The sequence below is a fragment of the Coffea eugenioides genome, chromosome 6 (genome assembly GCF_003713205.1).
Source record: "Coffea eugenioides isolate CCC68of chromosome 6, Ceug_1.0, whole genome shotgun sequence".
Classification (NCBI taxonomy): domain Eukaryota; kingdom Viridiplantae; phylum Streptophyta; class Magnoliopsida; order Gentianales; family Rubiaceae; genus Coffea; species Coffea eugenioides.
In genome coordinates this window covers 11,854,453-11,871,236 of record NC_040040.1, presented here as the reverse complement: position 1 = coordinate 11,871,236, position 16,784 = coordinate 11,854,453, and the positions used below count along the sequence as shown (strand labels likewise).

General features: G+C 32.2%; 3 protein-coding genes across 3 annotated transcripts; 1 reads left to right on the top strand and 2 right to left on the bottom strand.

The window, feature by feature from the left end:
* Positions 1 to 7,093: 7,093 nt before the first annotated feature.
* LOC113776328 (ethylene-responsive transcription factor ERF011-like) lies at positions 7,094 to 7,898 on the top strand. Its single transcript, XM_027321462.1, has one exon. It carries the CDS (start codon positions 7,100 to 7,102, stop codon positions 7,640 to 7,642), a length of 543 nt encoding a protein of 180 aa, XP_027177263.1. The 5' UTR covers positions 7,094 to 7,099; the 3' UTR covers positions 7,643 to 7,898.
* Positions 7,899 to 8,721: 823 nt separating this feature from the next.
* Positions 8,722 to 11,810, bottom strand: LOC113773556 (beta-galactosidase 15-like). The gene is made up of 12 exons (XM_027318193.1): positions 11,742 to 11,810; positions 11,554 to 11,642; positions 11,345 to 11,450; positions 11,140 to 11,227; positions 10,915 to 11,033; positions 10,632 to 10,793; positions 10,304 to 10,497; positions 10,108 to 10,211; positions 9,913 to 10,022; positions 9,525 to 9,746; positions 9,202 to 9,413; positions 8,722 to 9,109 (listed from the first exon to the last, which is right to left on the bottom strand). The coding sequence occupies exons 1-12, from the start codon at positions 11,808 to 11,810 to the stop codon at positions 8,722 to 8,724; spliced, it is 1,863 nt and encodes a 620-aa protein (XP_027173994.1).
* LOC113773555 (beta-galactosidase 15) lies at positions 11,811 to 12,768 on the bottom strand (the record flags this gene model as incomplete). The annotated part of the gene is made up of 5 exons (XM_027318192.1): positions 12,589 to 12,768; positions 12,303 to 12,474; positions 12,101 to 12,165; positions 11,940 to 11,978; positions 11,811 to 11,885 (listed from the first exon to the last, which is right to left on the bottom strand). Coding segments are annotated over exons 1-5 (531 nt in total), but the record flags the coding sequence as incomplete, so codon positions are not given.
* Between the last annotated feature and the right edge of the window lie 4,016 nt (positions 12,769 to 16,784).

Sequence of the window (16,784 nt, the reverse complement as noted above, 5' to 3'; positions counted from 1 at the left end):
AAGTCAATAGGAACCAAAGGACAACTGACAAGGCTGACTTCACCTTGAAAATGAAGCACAAAATAAGAGAGTAGAACTAAAAGATTACCGGTAAGCCGATAAGGAGGTGTGCTGAGAATTGCATCACATGATAGGCAGGTTATGAATGTGAATGTTTAGTTATATATTAAAATGATAATATTTCAATAATAAAAATTTTGGTCTCCAAAATTTATAATTTTAAGCATATTTAGAACAATTGATGGAACTTAACATTGATTAACAGTCAAAATCGTTTTAGCAATAAATTTCTATTTCAATTTTTCCTATATTATAACCTCCTAATTTTTGTTCTGTATATCAAATGTGTATTATTATCCAATTTTAACTTATTTAACGAAGATATACTTTTTAGGTTAAATGATAATGTTGTGCCTATATTATTCTATATAGAGTACATAGTGGCTAACGACACTATGTTATCTAATTTGAATTATTTATCTATAGAACCAAAAAAGTAAAACAATCAAAATATATTTCATAAAAAAAAACTATAGTAGGTAAACTACATATAATCAAGAGACATTTAAAATACTTTGAACTCGTGCTAAATTGCTCTCGTAGTGGGGGCACAATTTATATACTTTTATCAGTTTTCTGTCTATTAAATCCAAAGTTTCAATGGAAAGTTTTAAAATAGTTACTTTGCTATTTGTTTACCTTAATATTTTACCACAACCCTCCCCCCGGTTACCTTAAGAATCTTATTGAATGATTCAAAGAATTATACAAAATATTATTTTCATCTTAAATTCAATTGATAATCTATTAAAATTGAAAAAAGAAAACAAACCTGATTTACTTATAGTTCATATTCTTTATAGTTTGAATGGATATCTAATTGAGCGTTTAAATATCAATACAAGTAACAAAAAAAAAAGAATTCATTATCAATTAATTCTCCATAATGCAAAACCATACATACATATATAATGCTACATTTGGGACCAGTTATGCAAGAGTAAAAGTCTATGAGAAACAAGTGGGATGAATACACAAAATAAAAGAATAAAAGAAAGAAGTTTCGTCAATCTTTGCACATTTTCAACATAATTTCAATCTAATTTGCATTTCTTTTCCTTTGAAACCGTTAATATCACTATTTAAAATCTAAGATACCATGATGATCCAAATTCGAAACATTGCTATAAAAGATGCAAAGTCAAAACTATTCAGTAGTGGCAACTTGACTTTGATCTTTAATCATCATTTTTTCGTCAATTTACTAAATATGCTTAAGATTTGAAACACTGGTGACCAAATTTGTTTTGATCCAAGCATTAATGATCAGTCTTACACACATGCAGAGTATTATAAACAGGAATTGTATTTCTTCCAAAATTTGGATATATGTTATGTATTGATTTAAATTACAACTTTTAAACTTATTTTCTTCATAATGGTTGGTTAGTGATTATTTAGTTTTAATATTATTGTGATATCATTTTCTAATAAAGTGGAGGTGATTTGTCACTTAATCATAAATTTTTATCTCCTTTTGCCTAAAAATATGTTCAAGTTCAGGGGTACCAGCTGTAAAAAGTTTTTATGTTATTTGAAAGAAAATTATTCATTCATTAGTAAATTCGGGCATGTCATCTTGTATTATATTATCCATGAAAATATATGGAATACTTTTAATGTGAAGATTGTTTGTTGTCCTACTTTTAGAATAGACAATGAGCAGTTATATGTTTGTATTTACACCTATTAAAAATATTTCTTAACTGTATCACTACATAGTTTAATTAATATGAATATTTGATTTCAAGCATGTATACATTAGAACAAATACCATTAGTATTACTAGTGATAAAGGGCGCACTCAATCTATGTACAATTTAAACAATCACTTTTTATATGGAGCAAGATGGCATAAAATTTTAATAAACAAAAAACTTTGATCTTTTAAAAAAAAATTTAATATTATTTTAATGAATTTGGTAATTATAATGTTTGTGGTTGGTTATTGGTGAAAGTTAGTTGTGGTATTGGTTCACAATACATAGCCAACATGTTAATCATATGATAAAAGTATAATTAAGTGATGGATTAATCTTTCCTATACGAACAGTGTATAAAGTATCAAAGTTGGATGAATTACAAATATGCAAAATTTGAATTTAAAATTCAACTTTTGCATATATGTCATAGATTCAATAGTGATAGTGTATACGCTGTCAGTGTATATAAGATTTGCTCGTAAGTGATTGCGATGATAATGCTGAAAATTTAAAAGTGACAAATATGGTCTAATTAAATTTCACCTATACGCACTGCGGTTATTATGTCATCAATTCATTCTCATTAATTTGGTCTAATACTATTACAAATGCATTTTTAAAACATTTCTTTATATTCTACCCGCAAAATATAAAAAACAATCATGCAACAACATATTACTTCTGCTACAAATATTCCATCTCAACTAATTAATTAACCATTCGTTTACTCATTTACAGTTATTAATTCCTATGATTGGTTTAATTAATTGCACATACTAATTTACGATCATTTTCCTCCTACCCATGATTGGTTTAAGGGCTACTCACATTTAATCCCCTTAAGGTATATCCTATTTCTCAATTTACCCCATAACCTTTAATTTTGCTCACTTAATCCCCTACAGGACAAAATTGTCCTTGCATTATTTTGACTTTTTATTTACCTTATTTTCTTTTTTTTTATTTATTTTCCTCTTTATTCTTTATTTAATTCTTCCTCTTTCCCACAAAAATATTCAACTTAATGATTGAAATTAAAAAAGAGGAATTGCAGAGATCTATCTTCTCCTTAAATGATTAAAAAAAAATTCAAACTACTTTCCTAAAATACAATTTTTTTAGCCTTTCAATTCTTTTAATTTTGGATTTTCCTCTTTCCTTTATAGTTTCTCATTTTATTCTCAAGAAAATATCATAAGATGAAATTGTTTTCCTTTCTTTTTCTCTTTCTTCTTTCTTTCATCCTTCCCAATAGAAAATTTCATTTCAACGAAAATTTTTGTTTTGAGTTTGTAATTGCATATTTTTAGGCGAAGGTTAAAAAGGCATCAAAAACTAATTTTGATTTTTTGTATGATACCACGTGTCACAAATTTCAATTGATGATTATTAATCAGGTCACAATTTTATTTTAAGATATTTTTTTGGGAATAAAATGAGAAACTAGAAAGGAAAGAGGAAAATCCAAAAATAAAAGACTAGAAATGTTAAAAAAATTGTATTTTAGGAAAGTGATTTAAATATTTTTTTTAATCATTTAAGGAGAAGATAAATCTCTGCAATTCTCTTTTTTAATTTCAATCAATAAGGTGAAAATTTTTGTGGGAAAGAGGAAGAATTAAATAAAGAAGAAAGAGAAAAAGAAATAAAAGAAAGGAAAACAAGGTAAATGAAAAGTCAAATAATGCAAGGATAATTTTGTCCTATAGGAGGTTAAGTAAGCAAAATTAAAGATTATGGGGTAAACTGAAAAATGAAGTATACTTTAAGGGGATTAAATTTGATTAACCCTTGGTTTAATTCTCCTCGTTAATTGCTTCAATCACTAACAAGTTGCTTTTTAACTTCCCCGACTCTGCCCACCACAACAATAGCTCTGCACTTTCAGTCAATGTTTTGAAAACCGGACCGGACCGGCCGGTTCGACCGGTTGAACCGCGAACCGGCCATGGCATCGGTCCAGTTCAATGCCATAGTTGACTTTGTCAGAAAACCGGTCAAGAACTGGTCAAACCGTAAAAATCGCGATTGAACCGCTATTGAGCCGGTTTTCAACCTTCCTCTTTTTGTTTTTGCAAAATGCAGCTATCAAGATTCAAACTCAAGACCTTTGTAATAGAAGACCAATGTATTAACCATTGCACCATCATATCTTATTAGTTTGTTTTGATAACTTATTTATATAAAGCAAACACTCATATTTCTTAATCTCATCCTCTCATGGCTATTTCTTTTTAATTTTCAACTCTCTCTCTCTCTCTCTATCCTTTTTTTTTTTTCACTCCCTTTTTAATCAAACCTCTTTATTTTTAATTTATTGATGTTTTCTTCCATCTTTTAATTTTGTTTTTGTCCATTAAATTGAAAAAAGTTAAAAAGAATTATTTTTTTAACCCAAATTATTTAATGCTACAACCACTCACTTTTATCTCATTTTTTGTTTCTTATCAAGTTTACATTTCTATTTTCGATTTTCTTGACTTCCTTCGAACTCCAAACTTCCTTTTTTAAATTGCAATCTCTAAAACGTAAATTAAAATTTAAGTTCACAATATCTAAATTCTCATAGACGTGAATTTTGTATAATTTCAAAATATTGTGATATTTTTGGGTTGGATTTAGATATAATTGAAATTTAGATGAAATTTATTTGTTTTAACTTAAAATTTAAAAAATCCAAGTTATTAAAAAATAGTAAACCTTTCATCATATAAAGTATTAAATTAATCAATTGCATGTCTTATTTTGTACATATATATATTTATATAAATAATTTTTTAAAAAATTTATTGAACCGAGGTTAAACCGGTCCGACTGGTTGAACCTCGACCCTTTTCACTTCACCGGTTCAATTAACGGTCCAGTTTTTAAAACATTGCTTTCAGTTCTCTCAATCATCTTTATGTCCATTCAATCTGGGTCCCATAACCTTGTCACAACAGCACCTCGTTCCTCTCAATCTGTATTAAGCCTTATGTCTCCGGTAAAATTTACCACTCATGTGCCTGATCCAAACCGCTTTGACGTCAGTAATTGTGATCGTGTCTTACATTTACGTGATCCGTACCCCTTACCAACCGATTGGTACAAACCACTATACCATTTTGTAGAATTTTCGATATAACAAGGTGTGTGTGTACCTGTCGTTTCGAGTGTGTGTGTGAGCATTCATGCTTGGACCGTACAACTTTGCAAATTGTCTGGTGGGAGTACTATTTGTTGAACACTATCAGGATTGCGATAAAAAGGGCTGGAAAGAAAATTTTCAAGAAATGGGTAAAAATACTTTTTTTGTGCTTTTATTAAACGAGAAACGAATGGTAACGGGAGAGTTTAAAACCTCACAAACACAGTCTAAAGGTACGTCTAATAAAAATAAAATCTGAAATTTAAATTTATTAAATTATTCAATTGTTAAGTACTAAAATATGATACATTTAAGTATACATTATATTAAATAATAAATAAATAACTTATCACTTATTTTTAAAAATTTGATGCAGCTTAATTAATTCGGATGTTCTATTTTTTGTTATCAAACGCTCATGAACATATTAATATTTGAACATATAAGTTTAAGTATTGAATTGATTTTTCAAACAGTACCTAAGTTTTTGCTTTTTCTTTTTCTCCCATAAGTGGGATCAAATGGAATGAAAATTTAAATAGCCTAATAAGCAAATTATGAAATTTCACAATGGACCCTTAAGCATAATTTTAAAAGGTCTAAATAAAGGGTGCATAATAGAATTTGGATAGTAAATTTATCCAATATATTTTACTTGTATCACAAACATAATTTTCAATCAACATTTTATCTTATATATCTCACATCACAAAAAAATGTGATTATTTTAAATAATATCCTATCAAAACACACTGAGTTTGTTTGGATAAGAGTTTATTTGGATGATTTATTGTTTCGGGTGGATATCTAGCTGTCTAATTTGACTTCGACCTTTGCTTAATCGGTGAAAAAAATTAGGAAAAAAAAACAAGAAAAGTTACTTCAAAAACACGGTTGCAAAATCATTTTCTTATTTCGTATTATCATATAGATCATATTACAAAGATATTATATTGTTACTTGTAACTAAAATGTGGAAAAGCATTATTGGTTCTCTTGAAAAAAAAATATTATTATTTTAATAGTTCTGTTTGATTCAAACAGAAGTGTATAATTTGACCAAAATACCACAAATGTACAGCGGAAAATTCCACTTCGAATATGTATTCAAGGAAAAATAAGATAAGATAGATTAGATTGGACTATTAGAGTAAGCTCGATAGAAATACTGCAACATACACGCATATAGAGTTTGTAAGGAGCCGAATCGAAGCGAATACTTGGTGTTTAGATTCAATATATGAACAGGATTCGAGTTCGGCTCATATATTAGACGAATTATAAGTATTACTCAAATTCGATTCCTTTTTTTATTATAAATATTCGAGTTTGAGTTGAATTTTGGCTCGTTAAACTAAACAAGTCGAATTTGAGTTTGGAGATGATTTAATTATATTTTTAATGAATAATACATCATTTAGAATAAGTTTAATTATATTTATTGGTTTTAAAAAATAGATAATACTAATCTATCTATAATTATTTTTTAATTAAATATAATATATATTAAATAATATCAAATATATTCATATTTGTATTTATTTATTTTTTAATTATATATGCATTCACGAACTATTCGAATAGTTTGCAAATAAGTTCATATTGGACTCAATTATTAAATGAGTTTAATATTATATTTAATCGATCTTGTATCGAGAAAAGAACCGAACGCAGAACAATAATTTTGAAAGCTCTACACATATATAGATGTAGATAGGAACGCATTAGATACAGATTATCTTTATCCTTAGTAGGCTGAAAATTAAATTTTGAAAAAGAAAAGGAAGAGAAATCTCACAAAGTAGCATCCAACATGGTCACGTCACAGCCGAAACAGAGCAAAAAAAAGAAAATGAAAACAAAAATAGTTGGGAGGTAGACCATAAAAATGGACTTGCTTACCTTCCACGTGTCCACTTCATCCTATCCGAGCCGACAAGTGGACACGTGCAATTCCTAAATAAAACACTACGTAATACACTATGATCTAAAGGCACCCAGGACCCAAACCCCCACCTGTCCCGCCTGTATCTAATCGAAAAATGCCTTCTTTATGTTTCCGTTTCCTCCCACCAAGTAGCACTTTCTAAAATCGGTCAAATTCACACGCGGCACCCAATATAAAGCCCACGTATTCATCACAATCATCTATAAATATTAAATAGCAAGCCCTCCCAGACAAAGAAATCTGGAATTGGTCTGTACAAAAATGGTTAGACCTCAATCGAGAAGAGAAAATGGCGGTACTAGTCGTAGTAATGGTATTAATAATTCCCGGCGTTACAAGGGAGTTAGGATGAGAAAATGGGGGAAATGGGTGGCAGAAGTCAGGCAGCCAAAGAGTCGTGACAGAATATGGTTAGGCTCGTACCAGACTGCACAGGAGGCTGCTAGAGCTTATGATGCTGCTGCATTTTGTTTACGGGGTCCGTCCGTGATGCTCAATTTTCCTGATGACCCACCTCGAATTCCAGCTGCCGGTGAGCTATCGGCCACCCAAATTCAAGTTGCAGCGTCCAGGCATGCCCGGAGTCGGAGGGTTGAGGAGGATGCATTGGTTGATGGGAATGAGGAGGTGGGGGTGGAGGGGGGATTTTTGCAGGAATGCTCTGACTTCGGTGGATTCTTGAGGAATGGTTTTTGTGAAAGAGGCGGTGAGAGAGATGATAGCGGTGGCGGTGGCGGTGGCGGTGGCAGTGCAGGGATGTCTAGTGCAACTTTTTTCGGGACACCGGCTTTGTGGAGTTTTTGATTCGTCAAATTGAGGTGTTTGGAATTCTTCACCAACACAGGACAAATAGAAAGTGTACAAGACCGTCCCCCCCCCCCCCGGCCCACTCTCTCCTTATTGTTTTTGTTTGCTTGTTTTCTGGATGAGTTTTACATTTAGATCCCAAATTTTTATTTGGATGGAGTGGACTTTTGCCTCGTCCAACAATTTCAACTAGTATAGATGCTGAATGAATGTTAGTGCAAATTGAGTTATTCGCCTAGTCTGCTAAGTTGAGTGTTAATCCATCCAATTTCAGCAAAAATAAGACACGAAATGAAAACTTTCCACGCCAGCAAATAAGAAATACAGCTCAACAGGAAATACTCACTTACTCGGAACTGAAAGCCATAATATGGTCAATTAGTTGCCAATGACGCTTAAGAATAAGAAATTCTGGGTACTGTCACTATAATAAATCAACAATGAGACTCTAATTAGGCTTAATTGGATGATGATGATGATCATAATAATAATGAGGGGAAGAAGAAGATGCCATATAATCCGACGCAGAATTGCGAAAGGTACGGCAAGTCGGCAACTAGTTATCCCCACTCTAAGAAGCCAGCATCTGAAGCATATTTTCGGTGCATAATTAGCCGCAACGACTTAGCTGGTCTACAAATTATCCCATACATTGTGGTTCAACTAAGCTCCAAAATAAAAGGCACCAGCTCCGCTCCCCGTATCTTTAACATAGTGCAAAAATTTCCTCGGGATCTTGCTTGCTAAACCAATCGACATTAAAGCATTGCCTCATTCAAGATTTGTGTTTAAAAGAAATTAGAAATAGAACTCAACTGATTCAATAGAGACAAATATAAAGAGATTCTAATATATTATTGAGCCAATACTAAGAAACATGATATTTCCTGTGAGAAGAAACATCCATAAAAAAAAAGAAAAATCTAAGAAATGCAAATAACAAATATTACGCTAGCCAATAATACCTATGAACGGGGTGATATCTCCTTGACTACTTAATTTATATAAAAAAAAAAAAATCATTTTCCATCGAAACTGGACCAAAAAGGCAAAAGGGGAGGGGTGGGGGGGGACAGCTAGCAGACAGCTTCTACCACGAGTCTCTTGGTAACGCTTGCATCGCAATTGGTTGGCCCCAGTAAGGTTTCAGAAGCAGCGAACGAGCAAGATTCTTTCCCAACACATGCCTCGCGAACAACCAAAAGTGGATCATTGTTGGCATCACAAGTACCCTTCCGGAATGAACCACAAGTTCCCTCTGGGTTACCAAAACTGGCAAATTTAATGTCAGAAATGGGTCGACCTTGGCATGAAATTTCCAGAACAGTATTCTCGTACGCATTGCCGCATGTTGTCCCAACAGTAACCGTTTGGAAAGTCACCTGCGAAGGGTTGCCTCCAAATTCCTCAAACAAAACCAATTCATTATCACCGTCATTCAAGAACGACCGAGGAACATGGTACCTAAAAACAACACATCAAAACACACACATTTATTGTTATATTAGGAGACGAAGTCAAAAGATTTTATGTACTCTATGAAGAAGCATTCTAACCATGTTTGGGTTGGTTCGCCACAGCCCGTGACACATTTGCTATTGGTATAAGGTCCACGATAGTCGCAGGGGTCGGTTGAGCATTGGTCATCCGCCAAGAGACTAGGCCAATACCGGCCCAAATTGTTGCCATTTACCCAGGCCCAACCTTTGCCTAATCCTTGAAGATTTACCGCAACTGGATCTTCTCCCAGTGGAGCTTTGAAAGTTGTCTGGGTGAGAAATCAAGAGCGAACTTAAAGATTGTCTGGGTGAATTGTGAATAAAATTAGAGGGAACGAAGCATTTTAGCTCATTCTAGTTCTAACTAGGACAAATATTACCTTGTACCAAGTCATCCTTCTATTGACGGGTAGATCTTGAGATTGCCAAAGTGATGGATCAGAAGACTTGAAAATTTTCTTGCTGAGGCCGCGTAGACCAACCTTGTAAGACCATTTGTGGTGTGACAAATCCTTTATGATCGTCTCATCACCATTTCTTCCGACTATCTCGACTGGCCCGGAAATTCCAGCTGGAATCTCGTCAAATCTTGCACCGTAGTTCTAAATGCAATAAAAGATGAAGCAAAGGAAATGGTGAAAGTGAACCACACTGCTAAATCTAAGCCTATACATACATACAGTAAAAAATGATTGAACCCCCCCTTTCCCCCTTCCAAAAAAAAAAAGGAAAAAGAAAAGAGATATAGTCGTAGAACTGTAAACATACAATAAGTCCAACTGTTGCGCTAAGCAATGCGATTTGGTTAGATCCACGATTCAATTGAATGTCCTTCTTGAATACATAGTTGAATACACCATAAGGAGCCCATTCAGAACCTGCAAAAATTTAATCAATCAGATTCAGTGACAACTTAGAGTTTATGGGGCCAAAAAAGAAAAGGAAAAAATTGAATTGACGTACCAGCGTATTGACCATTGACATATGCATGCAAAATGTGGCCAGTGGCATTCACTCGAAGGCTCAAATTGCCGCTCCAAATAGGATCGTTCTTCTCGAGATTCACTCTGTTCATGAAGGTAAAAGGTCAATCACATGTGTAGAAGAAGCCGATTAGGATGTGATGACCTCTTCTTCTGTAAGTTGATGGGCATATTACCTGGTCATGTACCAAAGATAGTCCGAAGCATCATTAATAACTTTCTGGTCAAGGAGTCTATTTGCAGATACATGACCTTTGCCATGAACAACAGTGTCATCTATTGCCTCAGGCCTCCATGTCCAGCTTAAAGAAACTGGTTCGTTCTCTGCCTCATCTGACCTCTTCACCTTCACCCAAGTTTGGGTGTTCACCTAAACAGACAGCAAAGTAACGTAAAAATAATAATAATAATAATAATAATAACGTTAAGAACTATTAACACACATAAGTTATATAGTATCCCTTACTTTTCAAGAAATAATTAACACGCATAAGTTCCTCCTACCTTTGCTGTGTTATAGACTTCTTTTTTGCAGTCGGGGAGTATACTAACGGACCAAGCCGGAACATTGTATTGGGATCCTTGGTAAGTGATGGTGGCATCTGTTGTAGTATTTGAGTTCTCAAAGAAGCAAGCTGACGTACCATTGAGAGTGAAAACGGTAGACTGAAACACATCAAATCACAACAACAAAAAGGGTAAATGTTTTCAATTTTTTTTTTAAATTTAAAAAAAAAAACATTTTGCATGCATTGCTAGTTATAACAATTCAAGTCTTTGGCCATACCTTAACAGAATTTCCAAAATCTGTATTGGTAACATTGCCATAGGTGAGAATTTTCTCCAGTGAATGTAGCGTGTCATGGAGTTGCTTCAAATGTCCATACTTTGGTTGGTTTAGATTTCCTAGAAAAGAAATCAACAAGTCAAGAAGAGTTGTTTCATCAAGAATTGGCAAACAAATGTATGTATAGTTAGATCAGATCACAAGTTCCGTTCGCGTCATTATTACCATATTCATCCAATGGTGCATTGTAGTCATACGTTGTGCTAATATACGGACCACCAGCTTCCCTACCATAATTAGTTCCACCGTGATACTGAAAGATGTCAAACAGCGAATTTTTTTTAAATAGGTCAATTCAGGTAAGAAGAATTGGTTTTGATTTGTAAAAGAACTGTTATTTGATCTTGCAAAATGATGATGGAAAACCAACCATATAGTAATTTTGTAAGGAGCCTCCGGTTTGGAAGAATCTTGCAACAGCATAAGCCACATCCTCTGCGGTTCTATATGGATCTCCTCCACCCCAAGCCTTGAACCTTCATATAATTAAAAAGAAACAAACAACCAAACCCGATCAAAATTTCCATACTTGTTATCGTCCAATCGGAAAACCAAAACAATTAGATAGATGGAACTGACCATCCGGTCCAGTTTTCAGTCCATATCTTAGGGCTATTCTCATTGTTTGGTTCAAAATCGTGACAGTACCAGCCATTGCAGGTGTTTATCTGTCAAAAATATATTAGCATAGTTCAACACAAAAGAAAAGTACCATGAAATATTTTATGAAAAAAAAAACATTGTATTTTGTGCTAGAACAAACATACTATCGGCTGTGGAGCATCAGGCTGTTGACACATAATCCATGGAACTCCAATATCCAGAGATTCAGCCATAGTAGCGCACCAATCGATATACACTTTGCCAGCAGCTCCATAAGGTCCCATTATATTTCCATATTCATTCTCAATCTGTGCAAGTATAATTGGACCTCCTTGTGATGCAAAAAGCTTCTCTTGTTTCACCATGTCCACTATCAAGGTTGTAAAGTTTTGCATCTCATTCTGAACAAATACAAAATCAACCAATAAATATTTTACCCTTTTTTTTTAAAAAAAAATGAAAGCTTATTAATATGCCTGAGGAAAAGAAAAAGAAATGAAGAAGAGTTAACAATATTTTTTACCATGTAGACATCATTGGCCGTTCGTAACTCAACGCCTGGCAGATTGCGCAACCACACAGGATACCCTCTATTCATTATTGACGATAAACAAAGTGAGGAAATAATATAGCAAGATTTATTGAGCTTAGAAATTAGTAAAATAGTTTTAAAAAAAAATTAGTTTACCCAAAGTTCCATTCAGCGCAGACATAAGGTCCAATGCGAAGAATAGAGAAAAGTCCAGCATCTTGAACGGTTTTGAGAAACCTTATGAGATCTAAATTCCCACTAAAATCGTATTGACGACGAAGTGGTTCATGGGCATTCCAGAAAACATAGGTTTCAATAGCGTCCACCCCTCCTTCCTTGGCTTTGTTTATCAAATCAGGCCACATCTACAAAATGGTTAGGATAAAAGTAAAGACACATTTGTCAGTCTTGAACAATGAGTCGTAATAATAATAATAATCGTCCAACTAAAAAGAAAAGAAAAACATATAACTACTTACAGAGGGAGTGCTTCTTGGATAATGGATTGAGCCAGAAATGAGAATTCTACGTTCACCATTAATTTTGATGGCCCTTCCATCGTAAGAAACATCATAAGCAAAAGCACATGACAAAGAATTTAAGACCAGAAAGGAGAGAATACATGCATGGAACCAACAATTAATGTTGGAGTATGCCATGGGAACGATGGGCAGTAGGATAGGGTACTTCCTTCTTCTTCTTGTTTTCTAGTTCTATTCGTTGTATTTATAGTGTGAGTTTTACTAGCCGTTTTTCTCCAACGCTCATCCAAATTGAAAGGGATCCGGTGAGCAGTTGTTTATGATGAAATTCTGTTATAAAAATTGGAAAATGATTGGTTTCATCCTTCACATTTCACAAAAATATTCTTTTCGTCCCTCACTTTTAAAATGAAGCAATTTCGTCCTTGACATTTAAAAACTGAAATTATTACATCCCTGAATCCAAATTTCAATTTGAATCAAACCACCAATCAACCTGATTACAAATTTTGGGGGTGTAATTGATAGATCATTTGGTTAACTCAACTTGATATTCATGTGAAATTTAATGAACCTAAAAATAAAAAATAAAAAATTATAATATAAAAAAGAAAGATTAATCTTTCCTATATTATCATTGTATACATTGACGGTTTTATGTACCGCCATATCATTTTAATTTAAATTTAAACACCAAATTTTATATTTATGATACACATCTAGATTCGCAAGCGGATATACTAACGGTGTATGAAAAGATTTACCAAAAAAAAAAAAATCTACTATTCCAAGACAAAGAATGGCCTTTTATATTATAATTTTTATTTTTTTGGTTTAATAAATGTCATGTGAATATGATGAAATTGACCGAATGATTTATCAATTCTATTTCCGAAATTTATTACTGAGTTATTAGATGGTTTGATTCAGATTGAAAATTAAGTTCAGGGATGTAATAACTTTAATTTTTAAATATCAAGGACGAATTTGCTTCATTTTAAAAGTGAGGGACAAAAGAATATTTTTCCAAAATGTGAGGGATGAAACATGTCATTTTCCCTATAAAGATTTAAGTATTAGGTGGTTAAGTAGCAAAATTTGATGAGAATAAGGATAAGATTGTTTTTCGTATCTCAAGATATATTTCCTGATTAATATCTATCCTGCTGATTTGGTTGTTGAGATTTTTATCCTAATCTTTGGTTAAAAAATAGTTTTGGATAATAGTAAACCATCATGCATGCACGGTTTACCATCCTTATTTAATTTTAGGGATAATTTCAGAAATATCCCCTAAGGTTTTTAATAGTTTCACTTAACACCTTTAAAGTTTAGAAATATTACTTATCCCCCTTATTTTCAAATTTTTGTAACATTCTCAATCCAATTCAAATTATATCATTAAAATATTATGTTTAGAAAAGAGAAAGTTATTTCATCCCAAAATTGCCCTTTTATTGTGATCCTTAGTTGTAATGACAAATCAATTTAAAATCCTTTCACATTTGAAAATTTGATGGATGTGTTTCTTAGTAAAAAAATTGTAAGTTTAGACTTGAGAAATCCTTTAACAAATTTCATCTATAATTTGGAGACAAAATTTTAAATTAATAAATTATAAATAATTAACATAGTATGTAAAAACTATTTGAAATATTGTAAAGATGTGGAAAATAACTTTTTTCATCTTCTAAACAACTCAAATAAATTCTAAATATAATTTAAAATTTTTCCCTTTTCTAAATTTTCAAGCCATTGATTCAAATAAATAAAAATTAAAGATTCTAAAAGGTTCATAAAATTTATTAAATTCAATCGAAACATTTTACATAAAAAAAAAAAAAGATTTTGTCATTTCATAATCTAAGAAACATATGGATAAATAAGGGTTGGACAAATACTGAAGTTTTAAATTATAACTAGCCTCCTAAATTGCAACACTTTTGTAGAAGAAATCTACATTTTTGTCAAACAATAATAACAATATTTTCGGGTTTATTTCTTACTATGTGACCTTAGAGTACCAAATAGACAAGCCTTAGAGGAGAACAATTACTTTGTAATTTGAAAACATGTTAAATAAAATTTTATTATTTGTTTGTACTGTAAAGTATATTGTTTATGGTTGCAATCATTATATGTTGTTCCTTTAAAAAAACAACATCTTCATACTTTTTGTCCTTATTTTTAACATATGATTATTATAATTACAATTAAAAAAATTAAGGCAATGAAAGGGTATTATTGAAAAGAGATTGAAAGGGATTAGCTGAGTTGTTGCTGGTAGAATTCTGTTCTAATGATTTAAGTATCAGGTGGTTGAGTAAGTGGCAAAATTTGATGAGAATAAGGATATGCTTGTTTTACATTATCTCAACATATATTTCCTTAATAATATCTATCTTAATGTATCCTAATTTGGTTGTTGAGATTTTTATCCTGATCTTTGGTAAAAATAATTTTGGATAATAGTACACGATCATGCATGCACTCTTTACTATCCTTCAATTCTATATATTCTAAAGCAATAAATTTGGTTTCTTCTAATCCATAATAATCAGAATAAGATAACTATGTATTAATATATTGTCATCACATTCATGAACATGTCAAGCAAAAATTTAAGAAAAAAGTTATATATAGAAATACAAACAAATCGGTATATTGTCATAGTGAATGAAGCAAAAACTTTTTGTGCAAAAGATAACTTGCGTAAGACTTGTTACAAATAGCGATGAAGATTTCGTGCATTTATAATATTGATTGGCAAATACTAGTTGCATATTTGTTTCTTGGTTAGGGACAAAGATCTTCTCCTCTTGATGTATTGAGGCTGATGCATTTATCTATGTAACGAGCATAATTCGTTACATTGATAAAATGAAAAAGGCAACATCTTTGTGAACTCGCCATTCCATACCTTATCAATAAACCCAACCTTCCCCCAACATTCCACTTAATGTTATGCAACATTCTGGTATTTGATTATGTTAAGTAAGATCATTACTTGGTATTTGAGCAAGTTAACTAAAGTAATAGCATATTTTTTCTGTATCTATTTAAAAATGAGGTATCAACTATTTTTAATTAAGTGAGAACGGATGGATTGAATTATTGTCCAAGTAAATTTGAGTCTTTGTATAGTTAGATCACAAACTGAATTGTTGTCCAAGTCAATTTGAGTCTTTGTATAGTTAGATCACAAACTTTTTAAACGCTAATTTTGTCCTTACATATCTACAACACAAATTTTTATTTACCTATATATTCAAAATCATTCAATTTCCTTTCTAAACCTTCAAACAATATTAAAATCTTTACCTCTCTTCTCTTCTTTTCTTTTTTATCCAAAACTCCCAACCCATAAATATCACGCCTCTGTGCCTACTAAAATTTGTTGGACAATAGTGTCCAAAAATGCTCTTAATTGGATCAATTACTGGACATCAAATGGAAGTCCAGTTTCGGAGGCAGAGGCTGTACCATGCAACTTGAAATGACAAGACATAGTTCAATTCTAACTTGGTTTACTGTTACGTGCTAACAAAGCTGCCATTACATTTTGTAAAGCAAACAGTATCTCATAAGCCCAGCTAAAAGTCCCAACACTAGTATCATAGCAGCTTTGGGGTCAATTATTTTGTTGGCCCATACTTGGATATAATTGGATATGGGGGTGAGCTTCTTCCACTCTTTGACAGCTAAAAAATTATTTAAGTCTTCTAACCAAATCAAAATCCTTAAAAACTCTCTACATTGAATTTATTGGGATGTTGAAACAAAATCTATATTTAAAAGTCATTATCTTGCTCATCATATGCAAACAATCCAAGAGTTAAACAAATCACAGCTAGTTGATTAGGATTAACTTCATGACAGTAGCAGGAGTGATTAAAGATAAGCTAGTTTTTTGAGTGCTTCTAACTAAAATTGTCACATAACATGGTATAGTTGAAAGTCCACAGCAACTACAATTAGGAGCTTAATGTCCCGGAAGTATATTTTTATTCTTGATCACATTTTGAAATGGCAATTGATCTTTATTTTCGGCCTAGCAAATAGGCTAGATAGGGAACAAGGCTTAGCGTAGCTAATTATATATTAACCAGTTAATTTGATTGCCTATACGACTGAAAGGAACAGAAGCTCTCCAAAACTTCTCCATCATCCTTTTTTTTTGCCTCGAAAGATGA